General features: G+C 49.0%; 1 protein-coding gene across 6 annotated transcripts in view; it reads right to left on the minus strand.

The window, feature by feature from the left end:
• Window positions 1–25,102, minus strand: part of NRF1 (nuclear respiratory factor 1) — a 73,328-nt gene that overhangs the window by 30 nt on the left and 48,196 nt on the right. For 2 of the 6 annotated variants that reach the window (XM_057425458.1, XM_057425455.1), the window contains 3 exons: window positions 23,997–24,121; window positions 9,864–9,920; window positions 1–924 (listed from right to left, as the gene is read on the minus strand). The exon at window positions 1–924 is cut by the window's left edge and continues 30 nt beyond it. In XM_057425458.1, the coding sequence (XP_057281441.1) occupies window positions 761–924; window positions 9,864–9,920; window positions 23,997–24,121 (346 nt within the window). In that variant the 3' untranslated portion in view covers window positions 1–760. Of the gene's footprint in view, window positions 925–9,863; window positions 9,921–19,167; window positions 19,685–23,996; window positions 24,122–25,102 lie in introns of those variants that run through there. The other 4 variants (XM_057425460.1, XM_057425457.1, XM_057425456.1 and 1 more) reach the window with 3 other exon arrangements.

Genomic DNA, 25,102 nt, shown 5'->3' on the forward strand with positions numbered 1-25,102 from the left:
TAAAGGAAAGAAGAAGATGGACAATGGCAGGTACGTTCTGAGAGCAGAGAGTAAGAACAAGGTCTCCAGTGTGCACCAAGGGGAGCCGAGCGGAGCACGGCGAGGGGAGGGCGGCATTCCGCTGGCTCCTGGAAGAGCATCACCTCCTTCCCGAGGCTGCCGCCCCCCTGCAGTCACACATGCATTCCTTTATGTTATCCCAAGAGAGGAGCCTTTTCCCAAAATATTTTCCTGTTTTTTTTTTTTTTTTTTTTGTGGTTATTTCATTTTGCTGTCATTATAAAAGTCCACGTTAAAATCGTTTGAAATCTAATTTGCCAAGTGCAGAGGGCCGTGCCCGGGAGCAGCTTCGGCTGAGGGTATCCACATTCCCCTCCACGCCTCATCCTGCTCCATCCTGTAGTGGGGAATTAGGGAATAAGGGGCTTGTTTCCTTTCGTTTTAGATCTCCTCGCAATGAAAGTCCCGTCACAATTTGGCTTCTCGCTCCTCCGAGAGCAGAGTGGCGCTGTGAAAACGCACTTTACACACATCCTCTGCTAAGATTATTCCCGTTTTCCTGGGTTTTTCCTTTTTTTTTTTTTCTTTCCTCCTTTTTTTCCTTTTAAAAAAGAAAAAAAAAAGTTAACAAAACTTCAAACCCTTTGCTTCCAAAGCTGGAGACTCGATGCCACCTCAATGCATCTCTGGAGAGGCGTAAAAAACTTTTAAGTCGCATTGAGAGACGAGGAAAACCACCGTGATCCTGGCTCGGGGAACATCACTGTTCCAAGGTGACCACTTCCACTGCCTGCCCGTCCACGGTGACAGCACTGTCCCCTATCCTTGTGGTAACGGGGGCCATCGCCACCTGAACGGGGCCGTTGCCTTGGGCCAGGCTGGTCACCACGGTCTGGTACATGCTGACGGGGATCTGGACGAGACCTGAGGAGACAAGAGAAGGAAACTGGTTGGGAGAGAAGGAACAGAGCTGGGGGGGGGGAATGAGGCAGATGTGGCCATGAGCTGAGGTCCCAAGGGGTTTGGAGGATGCATTTGTGCTGCTCCAGAGATGATCCTTTGGATTGATGGAGTCCTGCATCCAGCACTGGGGCAGCAGCACAAGAGGGACGTGGAGCGGTTGGAGCGAGTGCAGAGGAGGCCATGGAGATGCTGCGAGGGCTGGAGCAGCTCTGCTCTGGAGCCAGGCTGAGAGAGCTGGGCTGGGGCAGCCTGGAGAAGAGAAGGCTCCTGAAGGGGAGACCTTAGAGCAGCTCCAGTGCCTAAAGGGGCTGCAGGAAAGCTGGAGAGGGGCTTTGGACAAGGGCCTGTATGGACAGGCCAAGGGGAATGGCTTTAACCTGCCAGAAGGGAGACTGAGATGAGCTCTTAGGCAGAAGCTCTTCCCTGTGAGGGTGCTGAGGCGCTGGCACAGGGTGCCCAGAGAAGCTGTGGCTGCCCCATCCCTGGCAGTGTTCAAGGCCAGGTTGGACACAGGGGCTTGGAGCAAGCTGCTCTAGTGGAAGGTGTCCCTGCCCGTGGCAGGGGTTTGGAACCAGAGGAGCTTTAAGCTCCCTTCCAACCCAAACTCTTCCACGATTCTCTGATTCCCACTCCTATATTACCTACCTGTACTCACCATTGCCTTTGGCTTGGCAGAGCTTGATTTAGACAAGTGAACCTCTAAAAGCCACCTTGTACATGACATTATGCAACCTATCCCCACCTCTGTTGGGGGAAAAAACAGCATTTAGAGGTCACTAAATCCTTCCAGGCAGCAGCACTGGATGCCCAGCCCTGAAACAGCATTGAAATGGTTTAAGACAGCAGGTTCCTGACCCAGCATTCCCAAAAAAGCAGCCCAATCTCTTTTGATTCAGGTTTCTGTGGCAGAGAGCAGGCTCTGTCCTGCCAAGGGCACTTGTTTAATATCCCAAGCTTGGTGTCCTTAGATAACTTCCAGTACAGACAGGAAAGCTTACGAGTTAATCGTGCTGACCAGGTGGGTGACCCCAGCAGAGCACAGTGAGCTTTGGAGCCCTTCAGCATCCCTCCTCTCGGGATCTCAAAGCACCCTGAGGGTTGGAAAATGTCAGGATCCACCCAGCCAAAGGGCTGCCCCACACCAGGAGATCCCCAAACCACACTTGTGCAGTTCACAGCCCAAGGGAGGAATTGCTTTCCTGGTGGGAAGGTTCAGCACTGACTGCTACAAATGGTGTGGAGTCAGAAGGTGAAAAGGTCCCGTGATGCTTTCCAATAGATGGGAGTTTTCAGGAAACAAAACACTGAAATGAGAGCTCACACTCAACCCTCCTGAAGAAAATCTCCTATATCAGACCCTTCAATGAAATAAAGCACATCCTGGTTGAAGGAGATGCTGGCACAGATATGGGGATCTGGCCTGGGATGCACCTAAAAACCCCACTCCAGACCAACAACCCAACTAAGCCCTTTGGGTTTCTTGCATTGCTAACCTGAAGGAGACTGCTGGAGGTCTCAAATGAGTCTACTCCCCATGGCCAAGCCAAAGAGCAGAGTCACCACTACCCTCCTGGACCACAGAGTGTGCAACCTGAAAAGCCTTATCCCTTCATGCTCTTCATACACATTGAACACCAGCCAGGGTAGGGGTGCTGCCAAAGACGGGTTCTACCAAAAGATGGGGAGATGTGAAGACCCAGTGGGGGTCTTCTTTGGAAAGGATGAGTTCATGCTCTAGTGGAAGGTGCCCCTCCCCATGGCAGGGGTTTGGAACTGGGTGAACTTTAAGGTCCTTTCCAACCCAAACCATTTTAGGATTCCCTGATTGACGTCACCCAAGGTTTGGCACATCTTGGAAAGCAGGGAAGTCTCGGCGAGAGACAGCAACACGCAGCTCCCTTTCTGCATGGGATTAAACTAAATCGCCTCAGCATCTGACGTAGCAGCCTTCCTGCCAGGGGTGGTGACAACCCAAAGGAGGAGAGGGCTGCAAAGTCTGCTGTGCACTAAAGCAGAGCTGATCGCCCTTGGGAGAGAGACGATTAAAGCATTGAGATGCTGTAATCAGGCCTAGGATTGGCCCTGCACTGCATCTGCTCAGACCTGCACCCTGATTAGCCCTAATCTAGCTGGCATATGTTAATCTAAAGCATGGATTTCAGACCCTTTCAATTGTATTAAAACCAGGAAATCCATTAGACAATAAAACCCCCAACTTCTTGAGTCTTTGAAGAACAAAGAAAGTGGAGCTGGGAACAAGGAAACACAGGAGAACCAAGTCAGGGAAGAGGGATCCCACTGGATCCCACACAGCTCCTGCCTCAGCAGATGCGATGAATCGCATGCCAGGTGGAACTGATCATGGCCACAGGCTCCTGGCAAGCAGGAAGATGCAGCCAGGCTGTGTGTTTGCTTCCCCTTCATGAAGCCACCCTAAAAGTCCATGTGCAAGTGGTGGGTAAGACATGAAGCCCAAGCGTCTCTTTCCCCTTTGAATCACCCGTTCCTGGCCACCAACCTCACCTACCTGCCAGCACTTGTCTTTGACAAGGATGAGGAGCCAGCTCCAGGACAAGGACACTTACACACAGAGCTGGGGCAGAGCCAGCACCAAGGTCCTGCATTTCACTTACCTGCAGCATGCCAGGTTAAGTTGGTGGAGGACCAGCTGGCTTTGCTGTGGCATGGCCATCACTGCCTGGAAGCCATGCAGTGGAATGGGTGAGAATCCAAGGCTGTGGCAAGCCTTAGGGGTTGAGATAGCCACCACGAATCAAAGGATTAGAGATGGCTGCAGCTGGACTCCACTGCTGGGTCAGATCATATTAGTGGCTGCATTTTAGTTGGGGGACTGTGACAGCTGTAGGAGATAATGAAACTCCTGCTGTTTCAGCAGAGAAGACATTAGAGCTCCCAGGAGAAGAAAGGTAAGGGTTAGGCTCTACCTGCAACCAGAGAGCAGCACGATTCAGAGGTGAAACATCACACGATGGCTGATAGAGACATCTTACCTGGCATGGAGGCAGAGCAGCAGCAGCAGCAGCATAAGAACAGTTTTGATCCTAAATTGCAGGTGACTGGATTAGATCACCACAAAGGGCTTTGGGGGAGAAGGTCAGGTCAGTGGGTGAGCAGTGCCCTGGAGATCCAGGACAGTTGATGCTCAGGGGACCAGGGTCATCAGTGCCTGTTTCTGCCTGACTTTAACACCTCTTCACCCTTGAGATCACAGCAAGTGCAGCACGAGGAAAAGGTACAACCAACCTAAAGCTGTAGCATTTCACAGTAGATATTCCTGCAACTTCTTTCTTCCCCTCCTCCAGAGGCGCCAGGCTGAGCAATCCAACCCAAATTCCTGTGCTCAGGAATGCACCACAGGGCCCTAGCACCCAGGTTAGCAGATACTGTTCCACACAGAGCCAAAGGTGACTTTTGAAGACATGATGGAAGAATTCTCACAGACAGTTCAAAAGGACCAGGGTGCATCTTAATGCACACAACTCAAGCAGGGAAATGCATCAGTAGATCTCCAAACAATGAAACATTAGCCCTTGGTGGGCAGCACAGTGAAAGAGCACTGGGCATGATTTGATCTCTATACCTAGGATAGTCCATAAATACATCAGGACTGATGCAGATAAATAGTGAATAACCTGATAGTCTTATCCATAGTGGGACAGAATAAGATTTGAACATGAAGCACAGCATGGAAAACTGCACTGGGAGGGGGAACCCAGACAATAGCTAAATATAAGGCTGGTGAAGCTCTGGAGCAAAGTCTCCATCACTGGAGGTCTTCTAGAGCCATCTAAGACGGATGCTGGCTCAGGCAAGGGGGAGGTGTAAGTGATCACTTGAATCCCTTTCAGCCTTGAATGTGAACAAGATTCCAGTGGCTCTCCTTTAGTAGAGAAGCTTTGGTCCACTGGTGATGGAGTCCCCAGTAAGCAAATCCGAGACAGTGCTAGGACATACTGGACAAACCAGTTGGCACTAGAGGTATTTCTTGACAGTAAACTTGACTCACAGTCAACCATGAGATACACCTTATTCTCCCAGCCACGCATAACGTCTTTAGCAACATGACAAACCAGGAGGGGCTCTCTTACACCCCACTGTGCTCCTGGTTTTAGAAAGGACAGTCATACATATTAGAATCATAGAATGGTTTAGGTTGGAAAGGACCTTAAGATCATCCAGTTCCAACCCCCCTGCCATGAGGAGCAGCGATGCCTCACACTAGGACATGTTCTCCAAGGCTCCCGTCCAACCTGGCCTTGAACACTGCCAGGGACGGAGCGTTTACCACTTCTTTGGGCAACCTGTTCCATTAAAGAACTTCTTCCTTGTATCTAATCTTGAGCAGCTTCGTTCGGAGTCAGGTGTGTTCTGGTATTATTGACTACCAGTATTGACACCACCACCAGCACATAACTGCAGAGCAACCGTGTCCTTCAACTGAATCCTGCAGCAAAGACCATTCCCATCCTCACCGAGACAGATAACCACAGTGCTGGAGACTACCTGGTGCATTCCTGCTGACACAAAACAGTTCAGCAAGCACATTAAAAGCTCCCACAACAGACTTCTATTAAATCCACATTGTTTTGCATGGAAACCTGCCTTGCCAAGATTCACAGAAACTATCATCTTCACCATGTCCCTTCTGGGGGACTGAACGGAGAGCCTTCTGGTGGGGGGAAGGACAGGCAATGGTCATGAGGATGTGTACTCAGAAAACCAACCCAGATCTCCTTGACAAGCTCAAGTCACAGCAGCTGAAATGAGTGCTCTCAAAGTCACGTTACCCTGAAAATCCTGTGACCATAGAGAAGAAACATCCACAAACTGAAGGTGTCCCTCGAGATCCGAGGTGTTGACACGACACCATGGATGGGATTTCACCCAGAGCCCACTGCAGAAATCAAGCATTTCAGGAATCCCACCGCACTCAGTGGTGACAAAGGAAGCAGAAGACATCCCTTAACACAGGCACCTACTTGAAGATAAGACAAACTATCTTCTGAAAGCACGCCCTTCTTATTCTTCCCCAACTACTGCTCGAGCATCAACGAGTAACTCAAATTAGATGTCTCTTAGGAGAAGATGATGACTGGAAGAATTTTCACCATCAGAATTGGCTTTCTGACAGCTCACAAAAAGCCCATGCAGTGATTTCAGCTCTGAAAACTTCCTAGGCACACAACACCCACAGCTCTCCCCCGTACATCCTCTGCGCCATTCATATCAACACACAAGAATTGTTCTACCAAATGCTAATGTGAAAGATGCTGCAGCCCTTGTTCTGCTGGCTCACCTCAACATCATCCAGCATCTATCTTTTCAAATGCTATTCTGGTCAAAACCATAATAAAGAGAAAGGCACCAAGGCACCGAGTTTTGATAGCAAAGCTGAACCATGGAGCACTAAACTGACTATTGCAATCTAGTAGGTTACTTCATACCCTTAATTTATCCTCAGAACAGAAGATAAGCACAGGAGACAAACCAAGATGCAACATTTCCAACAATAACTACATAGAATGGAGGAAGGACAGCCCTGGTGCCACTGTTTCCTTCCTTGCATCTACCCCATCTTCATGACCACATCTCAGTCTCTCAGATTGTCCTTGGGTGTCACCTACCTGCTTAATATTGTCATTGACTTGTCCTTTCCTTAGCTCCTCTTGCTGTGCTTCAATGAACCTTCCTTCTCTGCTCATTCAGAGCAATGGGAGCTGCTGTCTCAGTGACCCATAAAGTCTAACTGACCTGGGACCTCCAGCCCTCTACCATCAGAAAGGCAGAGGTGCAACACCATGTTTCTATGGCTCATTCTTCCTCCTGCTCAGTCAGCTTCAGCAAAGACTGCTAAATGCTTGTTATGTTCTATCAAGGTGTTGGTTTAAACCCCAAGTTTGGATGTTTGGATTTTATTTATCCCCAGGTCCCAGTAAGAGACCAACCTTCATTCTCTAGCTGCAAGAGGACAGCTCATTGCATTTTGATACACATCTATTTTCTTCCTCTCTAGAAGGAGGGAAAGGTCACAGTTTAGCCAAGACCTGAAACACCTTTGGCTTAATCTCCCTGATTTCTGGTCTTTTACTTTTGCCTCTACAGCAGAAGCAGGCAATCCATCCTCACAAAGGGACCACTCAGTTACCTGTGGCTCCTTTCAGCAGACCACAGCAGGGCAAGAGACAGCAGCACCTCCCACTCTGCTCAATACACAATCCAAGGGAATAGAGCAGCCCAGCCTTCATCCCATAAAGATGACACGGCAGACACCACTCTCCCTTGTCAAATAAATAACAAGATTCCTGAAGACAATTCCACAGCTTTTGGGGGTTTTGAGTTTTGGGGTTGGTTTTTTGGGAGTTCTTTTTAAGTTGCAGTACCTTGAGACAAAAACTCTGGGTCTGGGATTCCTGATTTACTGTCTCTGTTGCTATAGGTCTATACAACTTACCCAGTGGCATACAGACAGGTGCTCATGGAATTACCTCCTCTGAAGCCCCAGCATTTCCACGGGAAGAGGAAGATCCCAGTGACCCAATTTGGTACCCAGACTCTTCCCTGGCACAGCAAAGACTCGGTGTCTTCAAGCAGTGGTGACAAACATGTCCTTCACTGATGACACTTCACCACTGCCATGCACCTCTGTCTTTGCAGCCCTTTCCTGACTTACCAGAACTCTTCCACCCGCAATCATCTGCCATGAGGGTAGTAACATAAGGAAAACCCTGCAATTCCTTTTGACACTGGAAATGATTTATCTGAAATCCCATACCTCCTGGTTCAGTCTCATTTTGATGGAGCTGAAAACTCCCATGAAAAAGGTGCTTGGGAAAGAAGGCAAAGAGGGAATCTGGTATCCTGATGGTGGCTTAGCTTCGTGCCTTCAGCCTAGGATCTAAGGTTACCTGTCCTTCCCTCTCCCCTTCAGGGGGTCTTGAGGCTGAATTTAGAGCTTGATAACAGGACCTGGGCATCGGCTGAGGCAGTGTAAAGCTGCATTGCTTCAAGCACTAGCCCTGGGTCCCCAGGACATGGCACTTTAAACCCAACCCAATTTAGTGTGTAGGGAAGGTGACAAACACGAGGAGTGCATGCGTCTTCCTGCAAAAAGAAAGCTTTTTTTACCAGACTCCACAGATGAAAGCTTAGTGAATAACCCTTCTAAGCTTCCCTGATCGGCTGACTTGCCTGTGGAGAGAACGGTACACCTGATAAGATTAGCAGTCTATCATGGTCAGTTATGTATATAGCAAACACAGTTAAAAATAGAGGAAGTACAGCAACCCCCAGTGCCTGCTTCAGTGGGGATTTGCTTTTCTTTCAATCTCTTGCCTGCCAACAAAGAGATGGAGCAGAAAGTGTCATCAGTGCCAAGCTTCTCAGGAAGTAGAGGTAGGAGACATCTAACAGTGAATTAGTCTGCTCCTCTTACGAGAAATCAGATATTAAAATGATGATTGGACAAGGGGGCAATATCACGGGATGGTTTGTATTGGAAGGGACCTTAAAGCTCCTCCAGCTTTAACCCCTGCCACAGGCAGGGACACCTTCCACTAGAGCAGCTTGCTCCAAGCCCCTCTGTCCAACCTGGCCTTGAACACTGCCAGGGATGGGGCAGCCACAGCTTCTCTGGGCACCCTGTGCCAGCGCCTCAGCACCCTCACAGGGAAGAGCTTCTGCCTAAGAGCTCATCTCAGTCTCCCCTTAGCACCTTAATATTTCTGAGCAATCACCTAATAGGGATCCCTGTTACATTTTGCCATAAATACTTTCCTGACTTGCTGTTATGCTGTTAACATCTACAGGGACTCTTCCAGAAGAAGAATTGCCTATTGAGACTGATTCTTATCCCACCTTTAAAAACAGCCTTTAGAGTCCTGTATCTTCTATATGATTTTCTTACAAGCTACTGTGAGAATGAAGAGAGGGTACCATCTAGAATTGATAACATTTTATATTACTTGAATGGCAAAAGTCCACTTCGGAATAAAGTCATTTAAATTGATTTATTTTTTTTTAAGCACTGAAATATCACATTTTTTAATGAACTATTTGGCTGAATTTCTGCAGGAACAATACTCTGGGCATCCTTGTAAATGAGAAATAGCATATAAAGGCAATACAGTTGCATAGAAAAAGGCAGTTGTGCCCACAGTCCAAAAGCTGGTGGACTTCCATCAGCAGAAGCATCAAGGGTCACTCACATACAAGCTCTTGTATGTATCCTCCTGGGCTGTCTGAGACAGGGCACCACTTACTACTTCACTTAGGTTACTGTTAACAACATTCAGCCTATAGCTTCTTAAAGCTGATGGGTGCTGAGAGGGTGTTTGTGGGGTTTTCTCTCCTTTGCATTGCTGCTTTAACTCTGCATCTCATCCACAACCTTTAGAAAGCCACATTTATTAGATCCAAGAATCCCAACATCATCCTGCCCCCCCCCCCCCCCCCAACCCCATCCATCACCACAGAACTGCTTCTGGAGTGTTATTAACACACAGGCTCTGGCCCAGCTCTGCCTGCTTCTAAGTCTTTACTTAAGTAATCATTAAGAGAGCTCAGCTTTCCTAAGGCTAACAGGATGGGGCTGTAAGATACTCAAACATCCCAAAGGCATTGCACACCTCTACCCAACAGCCAAAACAGTGTCCATGCCCAGAGCAGCGGCTCAGACAGCCATTACAGGATGCCTGGATGTAAATCTATATCTGACATGTGATATCTTCCCCTTGGAAGTGTGAAAGGAGGACCAAAATGCAGACAGATGGGTACAATCCCTTTAAACCCAAAAAAATACCACAGGCAAGAACCTAAAGGACCAAGTGACAACACCAGTTACATCCCATTATTCCAAACTACCATCACAAAAATCCACTCACCTGGTGAACACTCTGTTAGGCTCCACTTGCAACCTGAATAGTCTGCTGTTAGGAAGCCTGACAATAAAATGCAAGTGTAAAAGGCTGAACAAAAGCCAAACACTACAACTGGGGAGAGGCAGATTAATTGGGGTCAATAATGTATTCGTAAGAAATACAGCTTTTTGCTTACTAAGTGAATTAAAATACTCAGTGTCCACATATGAGTAGAAATTACTATGTTTGCATATGAGTAACACCCCAATATTAGGCACAGTAACTAAAACATTTCTACCTCTATACAGAACATTACGTGCATAAGTGGGAGGTAGAGTAAGGGGGAGGCAAATGTAAGATACTTGCAGGTATTTGTACTGTATTTTACAACTATTCAGATGAAAGGTTCAATTGGACCAGAGGGGCCTGATGAGAAATGGCTGCACTGAAGTGAGAGTAGTAAAATCCATCTTGGAGAAGCTAAGGCTACCTCCAGTAAAGCTCTCCACTATTCCCCCACGTAGAGGGATGAGAAATGAATGAGAAGCAGAAATGGTGCCAAAGTGACATTTCTATGTATCCCAAGAGCACAAGGCTGGAAAGTTCATGAAATCCAGGCGCTCATTGTCCTCTGAAAGGAACTTGATGTATTTTTAAGGCTCGGACAGACTCGGATCTCAATGAGTTTCAGAAGTTCGTATGCTGCGCAACAGATCACATGTGAACACGAACATTAGCATATACTACAGAGCATTTAGCACACGGAGCTATAAAGCAGCTATTGTTCTGGTAGTAAGGTAATACGTAACCAGATAGTCCCTGGCTTCATCTAAAAACCATTTTCCCAGCATTTCCCTGACTTGGTCCGCTGGAGCCTCTCTGCTACAACAGAGTGCACATTCATGGCCAACAAACGGGTCCAAAGTGATGGGTTCTCTCCCCCAGTGCCCCACTCCCAGCCCCTACACCTCTCTGATGGGTGAAATGGTGCTCTTAACCCAAGAGAAGTGACATGAACTTCCAGCCCAGAAAGGTGCACAGCTTCTGGAGGAGGATAACGCCTTGGGAAGCTTTACAGGATAACACCTGTTCAAAGCTTTACCTTGCAGATATGGAAAGCTGCAACTCTGGTTGAGCCTTACCTGTTTTAGTTCCAGCACTAGCTAGAAGGAAGTAAGCATTCTTCGTTTCTTCTTGGGGGAAAAAGGGGTAGATGCACACCTTAACAGTCCTTTTTTCCCTCTTCTTCAAAGCATATCCTTCCAAGCTAACTGTAAAAGCAATCCCTGCTACAAACCAGCACATCCTCTCATTGCAATGGTGTTAAGTGTCACAGTGCTTTGGTGTCTGCAGGCTGTCCTCTTCATAGGACCACATACCCATCTGGCACAGATCCTCCCCTTTTTTCTTCTGCGTCCCATCCTCAGCAAGGTAAGCAATAAATCATGGTGAGCACACAACTCGGGCGTTGAATGTATCATGTAAAGAGCAAGTTTTTACAGTCCACATTCCTCCTTTTCACATACACACCACTGTCATCCACTGTCTGGGCTGCAGAGCAAGTGGGATGGATTCCTACCTCTCTCTCCCAGGAGTACTTATTCCTGGTATGCTACTGCCTCTGGCAGATTCCTCCTTTTTAAACCCTGCACATATGTTGATAGAAAAACAAGCTTGGACTCTGGCCTGGTGACTGAAGGCACAAGAACATTGGTTAGGTCGCTGGAAGCCTCTTTGAATGCCAAGAGAAGGCAATGATGGGTGTAGGGAGAGAAATGACCATTTGCTTTACAGGAAGCAAGGGTTTTCCAGGTGTTTTGTCCCAGTGGATCCCACCAGCATGCAGTGGCCTGCAAAGGGGAGACTTGTGGCACATGCACCCACATGGACAAAAGCTGCAAGAAGAATCAAGCAGCTGCTTGTGTAAGAGCCTGTCCTGTGGCTGCCCGGGCAGGACGCAACAGGTTGGAAAGTGCTTCCTGAGAGTGAAAGGAGCTGTGGTGGATGGAGAATCCTTCCTGCTTTGCATCTGTTGTGGGTGATTCACAGAGTCACAGCCTGGTTTGGGTTGGAAGAGACCTTAAAGCTCATCCAGTTCCAACCCCTGCCACAGGCAGGGACACCTTCCACTAGAGCAGCTTGCTCCAAGCCCCTGTGTCCAACCTGGCCTTGAACACTGCCAGGGATGGGGCAGCCACAGCTTCTCTGGGCACCCTGTGCCAGCGCCTCAGCACCCTCACAGGCAAGAACTTCTGCCTAAGAGCTCATCTCAGTCTCCCCTCTGGCAGGTTAAAGCCATTCCCTTTGGCCTGGCCCTACAGGCCCTTGTCCAAAGCCCCTCTCCAGCTTTCCTGCAGCCCCTTTAGGCACTGGAGCTGCTCTAAGGTCTCCCCTTCAGGAGCCTTCTCTTCTCCAGGCTGAACCAGCCCAGCTCTCTCAGCCTGTCAGACCAGAGTCCCATTCACTGACTGTAAGGGAAGGCTGCTCTAGCTCAGACCACAGGTCCGTCACACCAGAAGCAAGGAAGCACATCCCTGACAGCAGCAAGCCCAAAACTCAGCCCAGTCCAAGTCTTGGTTATTTCCTGTGAGACTTCAAACCTCTTAACTCCTATTTGGAAGTGCTACTTGGACCCTGGTTTGTACCAGGAGCATCTGAGAAGATCTGGCACACAAGGACATAGTAACACATCCATGGGTCAGAGCAGCAGGGAACAACCACAGGCCAAAGCCACTGATGGGGTTTAATCGAACACAAGCACCCCCGGCTGCTGCTCCCTGTGACTTCAAAGGAGTTGAACACACTATATTTATGCCAGCAATAAAGCTCAGCTTCCATTAGCTCTATGCTCACCATTTAAACGCAGTGGTCCTGTCGTGCACACACCAATTAGAGACCCCTAATGCTTGGGAGTACAAAGCTTTCTCTTTTTCCTCCTGTATTTGATGGGAAGGGGTGGAAGGGAAGAGATTAGCCGGCTCAGGGGAATAGCAGAGAGAGCCTTTCACTGTGGGGCTCGTGCTCAAATCTGTCATAGACCAGTGGTAACAGATGGCCACTTCTGAAGGCTGGTTTGTAGCTTACATGAAATAAGGGATTGTCTTAGGCCACTGGTGGACAAGTTATTGAAGCCACAAACACACTGCTGGTGGTTTCTGGCAGAGAAACCAAGGGATTACACAGGTACAAAGCAACTGCTGCCTACCTGATCAAAGGCACCTCCTTCCTGGAGGGAATCGAGGCAAATTGCTGGCAGCTTAGGGCTGCTGCTGCCTGTGCAGTGCAGGAACCTCTGGCTGCACAAGCCCGGATCTCAGTCCAAGCCTGCCTGCTTTAGCTGTCATCAGCTCCTTCCACTCGTCAGCGCCAGCCCCTGCTCACTGAACTTTCCTCTGGATGCATTTGAGGTTTCAAAGATTAAAATTGTGGGGGAAATGGAGATGAGGAAGATCAGGGATCTGTGACAATAAGGAGGCAGCAAACCCATAGGATCATAGAATGGTTTGGTTTGTGTTGGAAAGGACCTTAAAACTCCTCCAGCTCCAACCCCTGCCATGGGCAGGGACACCTCCCACTAGAGCAGCTTGCTCCAAGCCCCTGTGTCCAACCTGGCCTTGAACACTGCCAGGGATGGGGCAGCCACAGCTTCTCTGGGCACCCTGTGCCAGCGCCTCAGCACCCTCACAGGGAAGAGCTTCTGCCTAAGAGCTCATCTCAGTCTCCCCTCTGGCAGGTTAAAGCCATTATCAGAAAGTCTGCATCAGTCTGTAAGCTGTGTATAACAAGTAATACCATGACTAATTTTAAACCAAACCCAAGGTGCTGCTCCCTCAGTCTTTCCCTTCTCGCAGTCCGTGTCTTCTCAGGGACACACTTTAACCTTCTGTAGGGCACATGGCAAAAGTCCATCAGTGGCCAAGTGTCCCTGGAGCAGAAGGGGCCGACATAAGCCACCACAAAGTGTTACTTGGAGAGGAATTTGGACACACCTGGGAATAAATTAAGACAAAGGATATGGGAGGTGGAAGGAACAAGATAAATTCAGGCTTAGAAATGCCACTTCAGGTGAAAATGTTCTTTTTTCTCCTAAGAACCTATTTCACAGCTTCCCATTGACTCACAGAAGGACGTGTGTGCTCCTGACCTGGGAGTGTGGCTTTGCAGCAGGGGCTGCTGTAGCTCCAAGCATCCCAACCTGCTGATGTATGGGCTCAGGCAGCCAAAGAGACGACAGGCATCCTGCAGCAAGCAGAAGCCACATCCTGCTCTCCTGTGCTGGGCTGCCAGGGTCTGCAGTGCAGGGAAAATAGGGCGATTCCCCTGCAATCTTCCTGCACAGCTGGGTACTAGCTGCGGATTACTGCTGTCACATGAGCTGCTTTACAGCAAAGCCAAGCTGTCTTCATGAGCTGAGAAGGTCACTGGGAGACACGGGCCTCCAGGGACAAACACACCAACCTCTACCGCGGCTGTGATTTACCTCCCAGAGTGACCCAGGTGGCAAGAAAAGCATCCCTGACCAGTCAGAGGGCAATGAGAACTGGTTTTACCTTCAAGCCCTCTGCCCCGTTACCATTAGGACTCACTCAGTGAAAGGGGAGAGGAGGGATACCTCCGGTCTCAAGCTGTTCTTTACCAGGCTGCAATCAAGGTGCCGGATGGCTGGAACAGTCCTTACAGTGACAGATTTACTGTCTCATCTTTGTGTGCCCACAGGTGAGGCCATCCCACCAACCTCTTGGACAAGACCACTAGCCTTGGACAAGTGTCACCAGCCAAAGGATGCCAAAGTGGAAGAGCTGCGTCTCCCCAGGCTCTCATGCAACCTGCCGATGCCTCAAAGCATGCATGAATCAATCCTACAGCAAGAAATGTCCTTTATAAACCCAAAATCTAACCACTGAACATCAGGGCCAACGAAAAGGAGCAAGTTTCATTTGGAAAAACAGAAGTCTGAAGGTTCAGCGTGTCCACTTGGGAAAAAGCATTAAAACCTCCCATCTTCATCATTCTGCCATAGGCAGTCTGGTGACAATGAACACATTTCTACAAGAGATCACTCACAGGCTCAGTGGTTGCAGGATGTGGCTCTTTACTGTGCCCCAGGGGCACAAGACAGATGGGGTTGTGCTTTTAGGCTTTCAGATCAGTCCCTGCTATGGAGATCCAATGAAGAGTATAAATAGAGGCACAGAACGATCCTCCAGCCATGCTCAGAAAGAAGCAACAGAGGACTTCAGGAGGTCAGACCCTGTTCAGAAAGCAGCTGAGGCCGTTTTCATAGAAGGGCAGAGCACTTTTGAAGGCAAAGAATACAAACAGGCACTGGAACAGTTTGGAGATGTCTCCTCCGTTATCTGGTGCCTGGAAAGTGGGAATGCACAGCCCAAAGAGGAGTACAGAGTGGAGGAGGATACGCTGTAGAGAGGAAACTTTAGTCTAATACACAAGATTATGAGCTTCCTAAATGGAGAGACACAGAAACCATGGCTCCATGCACTGAAGAGCTGTACCTGGGGAAGCCTCAGCTTTAGCATAGCTTATACAGGGTGTTTCTCCTTCCACTGGGGTGCCCGGCACTGCGAGCAGAGAGTCCCCAAAGCCCATCTCATTTCCTAAGATGCCTCCCACATAATAACAGCTTGCTGGGATTCCAGCCAGCTTCCCATTTGGATCAGATTGCACCCTACGCCCACTGACAGCCATTAAGAGCCTGGAGCTCCCAGCCTGCCCTCGGGTCAGACGAGCCTCCATCCATTCAAAGCCCAGCCACATTTTCCACAGCTCTCCAGTGTACACAGGACAGGGTGGCCTGATCCAGCTCACAGACACAAACATACCTGTGAGGGAAGGCAAGAACTGTGCCCTGCTGTCATGAAACAGCAGATTGCAGCCCAGTTCTGCTGTGACGTGGGGGGATTAGAAAGCCCCTCTCCATCTGCCCTGATTCAGTGTAATCACAGGCTGCTCCTTCAATTCCCCAAGCCCTGGAGGGGTGTAAAGGGGTAAAAGTGGTACAGCACAGGTAGAAAACCAGCAGCAGCAGCCCCAGTTTTGCCGGTGGTCCAGGCACTCACCCATCACTATATAGATAGGGATGAGGGGATGCTCCTTCCCTAGGAAGGCTGTTCACCTAAAATATGTACTCAAAGATGTTGCAGCTTCTCCACAGCAGGGACCATTGCCCATCCTTCCCCCCAGGCAGTGAGGCGGCAGTTGGGATCAGTTGCAGAGGAAATGATGCCCTACAACTCAGGACGCAAGTCTTGCTCTGCTTTGGGAAGAGGCTCACCATGCCAGCATGTGAGAAGGGTGAGCTGGGACCTCTCCTCCGGGATCATCTGGAAGAGGAGACTGAGCAGAGATAGCGCCAGTAGGATGTAGCTGTCCTTAGTTGTCTCCTGTCTGCTGTTAAGATGAAAGTTCTCCCAGAGATAGGCTACAACACCCAATGTCCCACAGGGCTCAAGAAGCTGAGGTGGGGCTGACACACTCAGTGTAGGTTTGGATAAGGTGGCACAATCCATCACACACAGACTTCATCCCAGGAGCTTGAGGCTGTTTCCTCTTGTCCTGTCACTTGTTACTTGGGAAATACAGGTTCCATCCTCCATCTCAAATGAGAAGTTTCATTAAGAGAAGGAGGAAAGCCAGATCCAGTGAACACAAATATAAGCTACATATATCACTTCACTTGCCAAAAGGCTTGACCTCTTTTTAGTAAGTGTCGTGCACTGAGCAGCTCCTTCTGAAGCCAGACGGATTACTGAGGAACTGTGAGATGACGATGCAGAAGCCTGGACAAATACCATCCAGATACACCAGATAAATAGGCTTCAAATCCAACCTCGAAACACAATGAATTCTGAGTCACGCAGCACATTCAGAGTGCTCCCAGCCTGACTGACTTGTTACTCTTCTGTGATGAAGGGTCACCATGGGAAGGAAGCTCAATCTTGGGAAAGCAACAACCCTCCGCGATGAGAAACCACGGGGGAGGAGGAGAGGAGGAGGAAAGCCATGTCATGAAGGCCCTTGTGGAAACACCTCTGTAAGCAAAGCTCTGGAGGACACCACCTGTCTGCTTCCTTAAACCCATGTTCATCCCCAGTCAAGCCCACACTGCAGCCAGGCCAGGGCATGGTAGGACAGCACCTCCTGCACCCAACACACTCAGGTTTCCATCCTTCTGTGCATGAAGCAACCACATCCCTTTGATTCTCAGCCCTCAAGATCTCGAAGCAAACATTCCTTAAAATCCATCTGCTCCAGGGAAGCTGGGCCGTTACAGAGGGAAAAAAAGAGAACCAAGTTTTCTTCCTGACTGCTGCCCCTGACATGGCTGCATTTTGGCACCAGCGTGGATGCACAACCGGGATCCCTCAAATCTGAAACTTCCCCACACAATCCAGATCGATGAACACAGTGTCAGCAGATCTGAATTAATTCAAGAGCAGCAGAAAGAACGTCACCTTTCTGTTACGACTGCAAGGATGGGAACTGCTTTAGGCTCTAAGACCAGGACTTCTTTGTAAGTGTTGCAGCAGACACCAGGCAGCTTCTCTTTCTAAATATACGGATAAACAAATCCTGCCCAGCCTGGACTCGTCACCAGTCCTGCTTCCTCTTCCAGGCCAGAACAAAAGGGAACATATTGCAACTATGCTGAGAGGAGAAGAGCTGCTGCCTATTTCTTTAAATGTAATGTTAATGCCTTGTAATCAGCTTTAATTTTTAAACAGACCCAGCCCTCCTGTCCATTTCCCCTAATTCAGGACACGTGGAAGGTAAATGGCCTCTGCTTAAACCGGGGCAGCATCAGCTGTGACAGCTGGAGAGCCTGTAAGTCTCAACTGCCTGATAACAGGAATGGATGTCAAAACTCACCAGGGGAGGGGAAACGGGGAGGGCAGGAGAGGTGCTGGAGATGCCGTAAGGTCATTGAGAAGCCCAGAGATGAGGCCAGGCAGGGCACAGCTCATTTGCTGCATGGAAGCTCACTGAAACCAAGAGGAACTGAAGAAATGTTAGAAGTGATGAAGCAGCGAAAGACTTGGCAGTGACTCCCCACCCCTGATGAAGGTGGGTTCTCTTTCGGGGCATCGCTAGCACCACCTCACACACGCTGAGCAGGGAAGGAGAGTGTCTTTTAGGGGACAGCAACAGAGCATGGCAGGAACTGAGCAACTCCCGGTGTTGCTACTTTCTCTCTTTGTGATCTTAAAGGCATGTTTCAGAGCTAAAAAGCAGCCTCTTAGACTTCATGCGAGACTTGGATACAGAATGGGGGCACAAACCATCCATGAGGTTCTCCTCATGCTCTTCTAACACTGCTGCCTTTGCAAAGAGGAAAGAGACCTATGGTACATCATGAGGCTTTAACCTGCCAGAGGGGAGACTGAGATGAGCTCTTAGGCAGAAGCTCTTCCCTGTGAGGGTGCTGAGGCGCTGGCACAGGGTGCCCAGAGAAGCTGTGGCTGCCCCATCCCTGGCAGTGTTCAAGGCCAGGCTGGACACAGGGGCTTGGAGCAAGCTGCTCTAGTGGAAGGTGTCCCTGCCCGTGGCAAGGGTTGGAACTGGAGGAGCTTTAAGTCCCTTCCAACACAAACCATTCTATGGTTCTGTGGCTTTCACCCAAGGAAATAAAACAACAGAACCTGTGAGCCCCTCTGCCCCAGAAGCCAAACAGTACTGGCCTGATGTACAGCTGACTGACCAAGGTCACTCAACAAGCCAGGAGAAGCCCTAAAGCCAGCAGCACTCAAGTGCTGTGGCATCCATCTCCAGCCTCCTGCTCTAACAACCCCAACCTGTTGTGTGAAGCTGGCTCCATGGAACACAACAGCAACGCTGGTGCAGGTAAAGCCTGGGTAGTTGGTCTGAAGGGACAATCTGGCCACCGCTGCAGTACAAGACGGACCTGTCTGAGCCACTATTTTTAGCCCTGGTTGGTGGGCAGACAAATCCTAATCGCGAGCGGCAGCCGCTTCGTCATCAGTCCCAAGATGTCAAAGCAAAGCCGCGCAGTGCCCACGACAGCCCCGCGTCAGGACAGCCTGAGCTGCCCGGGATTAGTGCCCAGGAGTAATGCAGGACAGCAGCAAACACAGGAGATCCATCATGGTGGGTTTAAAGTGGCATGGCAAGGTAAGGTAAGCCGTGCCAAAGCGAGCAGAAGTCACTTGTGCTGGTCCACACTGAGCTGTTTTGGTTCTTGGAATTCTTCGGCTCTCACTGTCCTGGGAACCTAGCAGCACCACGCCGCCTGTTGTGCCACATCCTAACACTGTGTATTCCCCACCATCCACCCCAGGGCTCCCCGGACAGGCAGATGCTGACATGGAAATGGTGCAGATGCAGAGAGAGCTGAGCTGCAGTCGAGTACTCACTCTGCAGGGCACACGTAGGGAACTGCATGTACTTGACACAGAATAAACTCATTTTAACTGAGGCTTATGCCAATGTATTTCACTCAGAGTACATCATAGCCCATTGCTGACAATGATTCACTTAGGCAGTGATTTGTCCTCTAGGAAACACCTCTCCCTGTTCCTGGCTCTGCTTGGTGCATGCACCCAGGAATTCACTCTCATCCACTTCAGCTCTCTGTGCTGCCCTCTCCCTTACCCTGTCATCTGAAACGTAGCTGCAACACTGATTTTCCTCACTTCTCCTTCAGATTGGGATTAAATCATGCCTGTTCCAGGGAAACACTTCAGCAAAGATGTGTTCCCAGTGGAAAGACCCTACAAAAGGCTCAACTCTTTCCTTCAGGTCCACTTGGATGCAAACAAGCTGATCTGCACTTTGCCAAGTTGCTAGCGACTCATTTGGGTCCATCTTCCCTAAAAAAAGGCGATCAAACAGGGAAAACAATATTAAACTTCTTTTAAAGACTGGCACTTGCAACCTCCAAGCCTCCCTCCATGTCATTATTACTTTGTTTTCTCCTGCAAAGAGAACTATCAGCTCCCACTGGATCAGTGTCCCACACTTCCCTGTCTCCAGGCATACAGAAAAGAACAACAGGCAGTTCCCTTTGCTCTCTGACTGCTTTCACGCTCATGGAGACATGCACAGCCCAGAGAACGTCTCGGCTCCTGCCTTCCCCTCCTGGATGTGCTTTCAGCTGTAAAAAGCCTACACAGAGAGGGGTGGGACTGGCCTGGAGGTCTCTGTGCTGCAGGAGGAGGGTTCCCCATCTCCCATCTGCACAGTGAGGGTGGAGACAGGTTCCCACCTGGCACTGTATTGATTCCATGCGGGAAGCTTGGCTGCCTCACCCCGAGCTGAAGCCTTCCCAGTATTTCAACTGCTGCTGCTAACAGAAGTCACCAAGTGGAACAGCTCTTCCCAGGCAGCAAGTTCCCCATTACCCTCAGCGCTGCTCTGGGCTTGTTCATCCTGTGCTAACTTGCAGGATACTCTGCACTGACGCCTTGTTTCCTCTGTTTGCGAAAGCAGAGAGCTTGCTAATCCCCCTCTGCCCACGTCAGAGTCCTAATGCTCTCCCTGGGCTTCCATCACAACTCCATAATCCTGGCTCAGCCCCAGCTGTAAACACGGCTCCCTTTGGCTGTACGGAGAATTGCAGTTGGATTTTGGGATGGAGAAGGGCAAGCGTTCCTGTAGGCTCCTCTTAGTGCCCATTTCTACATTACCACATCACCACCAGGCACACTAGTGGTGCCAGGAGCATCTCCAGCAGCACAGGGAGAAGATACATCAGTAAAACATGGTTTAGGGTTGAGAAAAGGGTAGCAGGTGCCACATGTGAGGACTAAGGTGGAGAAACAAGGATCCGTTTCATCTGGCTGTGTCTAAATCAGGTCTGTTAAATTAATTCCCTGGGCACAACTTGATGTCACATTTTCCACTGCCACTTTTTCCCAACACCAGCTTTCCCCTGCACCTCCTTCCATGTCCTGTTTTAAACCCCAGCTTTGAGCACACCATCCCTATTGCCTTCAAACCAGCCCTCCGAGATGCCACACACTGCCCCACAAAACCATAACCCCAGGCTTGTGATGACGCTGAGACCATGAAACCAGCCTTCCTTTGGCAGGGAGCCTGCTCTGTCCTTCACAAGCAGCACTATGCACTGCTACAGCCCCACACAGGTACTGCTTAGGCAAAAGCCTCATCAATATTTCAGGCAGAAGCCTGTAGCTAAAGCAGCAGCATTCAAGACCCTGATCAGATCAATGTCAAACAAAAGGCTGCAGGATGAGGATGCTCCAGCAAGCGAGGCCCAGGCTGCAGGCTGGCAATGTCACCTCTCCTTCCCAACGCTGAGTATCTCTCCTCTGGCCCCAGTGAGCTGGGATGGCTCCAGCACCAGCCCATCCCATGGAGCTGCCCAAAGCAGTTTCCTCTTACAGCAGCATTTTCAGTTTCCAGCTGACTTCAGAAGTGGTGCTGTTACAATCCCCATCACTTGCTTTGAATATTACTTTGCTTTAATGCCAGTCACTTAAGAACCAAACATCTGAGGCTCATACTGTGGGGTCATTGGTTCCAGCATCCCCACTCAGAGCAGATGCTCCAGAGTAGCAAGAAAACCATAATGCACTTAGCTAGTTTGACACTGCATGGGAGCAGGAGATCTTATTTCCCTCAGCTATAAATGTAACTGATCAGAAGATAATCCACAGCCCTTTTGCAGTTCAGCCACGCTCCCGGGCTCCCTGCAAGGCTGAATTCAGCCCTAGCTTCCAAGACATCCATGAACATAAAGAAGTTGCCTCTTTTTAGCCCTCTTGGTTCTCTTGGATCACTTAATTATTATTCAGATGCCAGAGAATGGATGGGAAAATATCATATCAAGATAGAAACCAAAAAGAGAATCATTACATCTAACGGCTAAAATCAGGGATGAAACATCTTACCTGACTTCAAGCAATTCTGTTAAACTACTGCCTCCTTTTCCTATCAATAAAATGGGATAAATTTATGTCCATTCCAGGGAAAATGGAGTGAGTGAGAGATTGAAATCCCTCAGCAAGCACCTACAGAAGGGTAAGAGCAGTCCTAGAGAGAAGCGCTTATTGGCAATACCAGCAAATGAAGCCTTTGCAAGCAATAGTGAGCAGGGGGAATTTGCTGGTTAATGCCATTATGACTCTGGCAGACGTTTTCCCCCTCCCCTTCCTGCTGCCAATTGCACCAAATCACTCCCTGTTTTTCATCTCCCCCCAACAGAAGGGCACTGCATCAAATAACCCAGGAGGATGCTCACACTCACACCCTGGGCTTCAGGATACGGAGAAGGCAGACAAATCCTCCCCTCCAGAGCCAATGTTGAAAATCCATCTGCTCTCCATCCCCAGACAGAGACAGGAGGAATAGATACCAACATCTCCTCCATCCCTAAGGGAGATATATTAGCTGGTTATGTAATAAAACTAACAGCATGGTGCTTCCAAGGACTCCTGTGCCGACAAAGCCCTTCCCCTAATGCCACCGGAGATTAGAGCAAATCGAACAGGAGTGGAAGCAAGGCGAGGGGCTGCGGGTGAGGTTTGCACAGAGGAGATGCTGCAGCATCTGCCTTTAATGCACTCAAAATCCCATCTGATTTCCAACTCTGCTGCTAAAAAAATAGAAAGGGGAAAAAGAAAGGACAAAAGAAACAGCCCAGCCTGCATTAAAATGGTATTAATAGTGGGTGAGTGAGGTGGAGTGACTCAGGAAGGAGTGCTGTTCAGTGGAAGCATCCAGAGGAATCCAGACCATGAAAGCATTTTGGATGCAGACCAAAAGGAGGCAGGGGTGCAGATTTGCTAAAGGACTCTAACGTGCTTGGACAAATCTGATTAGTTGCTGGTTTTGAGCATCCAGGGTCAGATCCTTCCTTCAATAAACACACGTCACTTATTCCCCTCGTGCCGGGCTGCTGGAAAAGCAGAGCACAGCACTTCTCTCTCAGCATCAGATGCATTCCCAGCTCCGAGGACAGGGCTTTCACTTCATTTCTGCTCCCTCTTCAGGCTGGCTGACCCCACAGCAAGAGACATCAAGTTGAACACCCCAAGTAAAATTACTCTTCCCTCCACTTCCCTGGTTTTGCTGCAAATTAAATAGTGATGTTTTAAAATGATCACATTCCCTATGAGACGAGGATTTTGATGCAAGTCAAGCTCGAGGTCTCATCTAGACAGACTCCTGCTTCACATGCAAAGAAGTCATGGCTCTGCTATCCGACTGCACATGCTTGTTCCCCCTTTGACAACTAGAGCTCAAACAGCCCCATCCTCAAGGTGACGTTTCCTTTTAATTTCACACTTTACATCCTTTTTGAGCTTATTTTGATATATTTCCATCCATTTAATCGAAATAACCAGTGAGTTTCATATCTGAACTCGGAAAGCACTTGGTAAAGGCATCAGGCAGAAGTACAGCACAACTGGAGGCAGTGGATGAGCATCTACTAGACACCGTTGTACATTCCAGTATCACCTCTTGAACTTACTGGTTTATCCACTACAAACCTAGTTTGAACAACTGCAAAAGTCACCAGACTTGGCAGAAGAGACATCCAGGTAATAGGTGAAAAATTCTATATAGCATCCCTAGAACTAAGGTATTGACTGTGATGGCAAGATGGAAAACATAGCAGGAGGCAAACAACCTGATGCTGACAGAAGAGGGATGACTTGGAAGGTGTCACCCAAGCAGAAAACCAACAGTTGCTCCAGAGCAGCCATCAAGCACACAAAAATAGCCTTGAGAAAGGAGGGGAATGAATGGGTAATAAAATGTTGGTCATACTCTCTGCCACTTCACAGTGAAGTGTTTTGGAGATGAGTTTAACATGGCACTGACTAGTTGCGTTGGTTGACCAAATCTGGTCCTCCCTGTGGTAGGCACTGTATAGATGCAGCATGGGGAGCAGTTTGCCCCTAAAAACTAAAGCTAAAGAGCAAGCTGGCAGAAGGAGGAAAAGAGCAAAGCCATCAGCATTATGGAAGTTAATAAGAGGTTAGTGCTACCATTTTGTTGTGAGACTGCAAGTCACAACCTAGTTAGTGACCACCTGCAGTGAGGCAGAACTATGTAACTAGCAAAAACTTGGTATTTCAAGTACAAGAAAGGAAAACCCCTAGCTAAGAGCTCATTAAAACCCCAGAGATAGTAAAAGCTTCCCAACAGCCTTACCATTGGCATCTTGGACTCCAGTAAGCGCTCCTACTGCTGCTGCTGTTTCACCAGACAGGACAATTTGTCCTCCCCCTTGAAGAGTGGCTTCAGCAAGCGTGGCTACTGCATGGGCGGCTGCTTCACTGCGGGCACAGGAAAGGAGGAAGAAGGATTAGAAGACCAAACACAGAAATAACTCCACTCCAATAGCATCCATTTTACCCAGGCAATGTGTAAAGAGAACAAATCCAGAAAGGAGGAACTGGGATAGCCAGGCATTCTCAGGTTGCCCAGAGAAGCTGTGGCTGCCCCATCCCTGGCAGTGTTCAGGGCCAGGTTGGACACAGGGGCTTGGAGCAAGCTGCTCTAGTGGAAGGTGTCCCTGCCCGTGGCAGGGGGCTGGAGCTGGAGGAGCTTTAAGGTTCCTTCTAACCTAAACCATTCTATGATTCTTACTCTGCTCAGATGAAGTTATTCAGAGCAGCAAACCTATAGTAGGGGAGGAATATAAGGGAAGAAGCAGCTTCCACTGGCTTTTTCCAGCTTGCACATCTCTTATGCCAGAACATCCCTGCCTTCTTACCTTCACATCCTTTTACCTGGGACTTCACTAAAGCTTTCAGTCCATCCAAGCAGTTATATATACACCATGTTGCTCCTTCCTGCTTCTGGTTTCTGGTACAAAACTCACCCTTTTGGCACTGCCACATTCCAGGTCTCTATATATTTGAGAGCTCTCCACTTCACTACTGCTTCTGCCAGATGACCTTGCACTGAAACAGGCCTTGAGCTTCACCGGGATCACATCAGCAGCTTTCTACTTAGCTAAGATGGAGCACTTCTCCCCAGCTTAGCACAGTATTGATAAAGTTCTCCATACAAATGAGGTCAGACTTTTAGGAAGGAGTGTGCATGATCCTTCCCTTCCTACACCTTCTCAGCTTCCATCAGTCAGTGGTGTATTGATTTCCTACATCAGAGACTGCATCTGGACCATCAGGTTTGATTTGTTTAATCCTGTTTGAAACCCATTTATACTTTCTACTTCCACAACATCCTGTAGCAATGAGTTCCGCATTTCATTAGATGCTGTGTGAAGAGAAAATGCACCACGGTACTCCAAA

This window comes from Pezoporus wallicus, unplaced genomic scaffold, assembly GCF_028554395.1.
Source record: "Pezoporus wallicus isolate ANWC-B61680 ecotype Strahan unplaced genomic scaffold, APGP_CSIRO_Pwel_v1 contig_4722, whole genome shotgun sequence".
Classification (NCBI taxonomy): Eukaryota; Metazoa; Chordata; class Aves; order Psittaciformes; family Psittacidae; genus Pezoporus; species Pezoporus wallicus.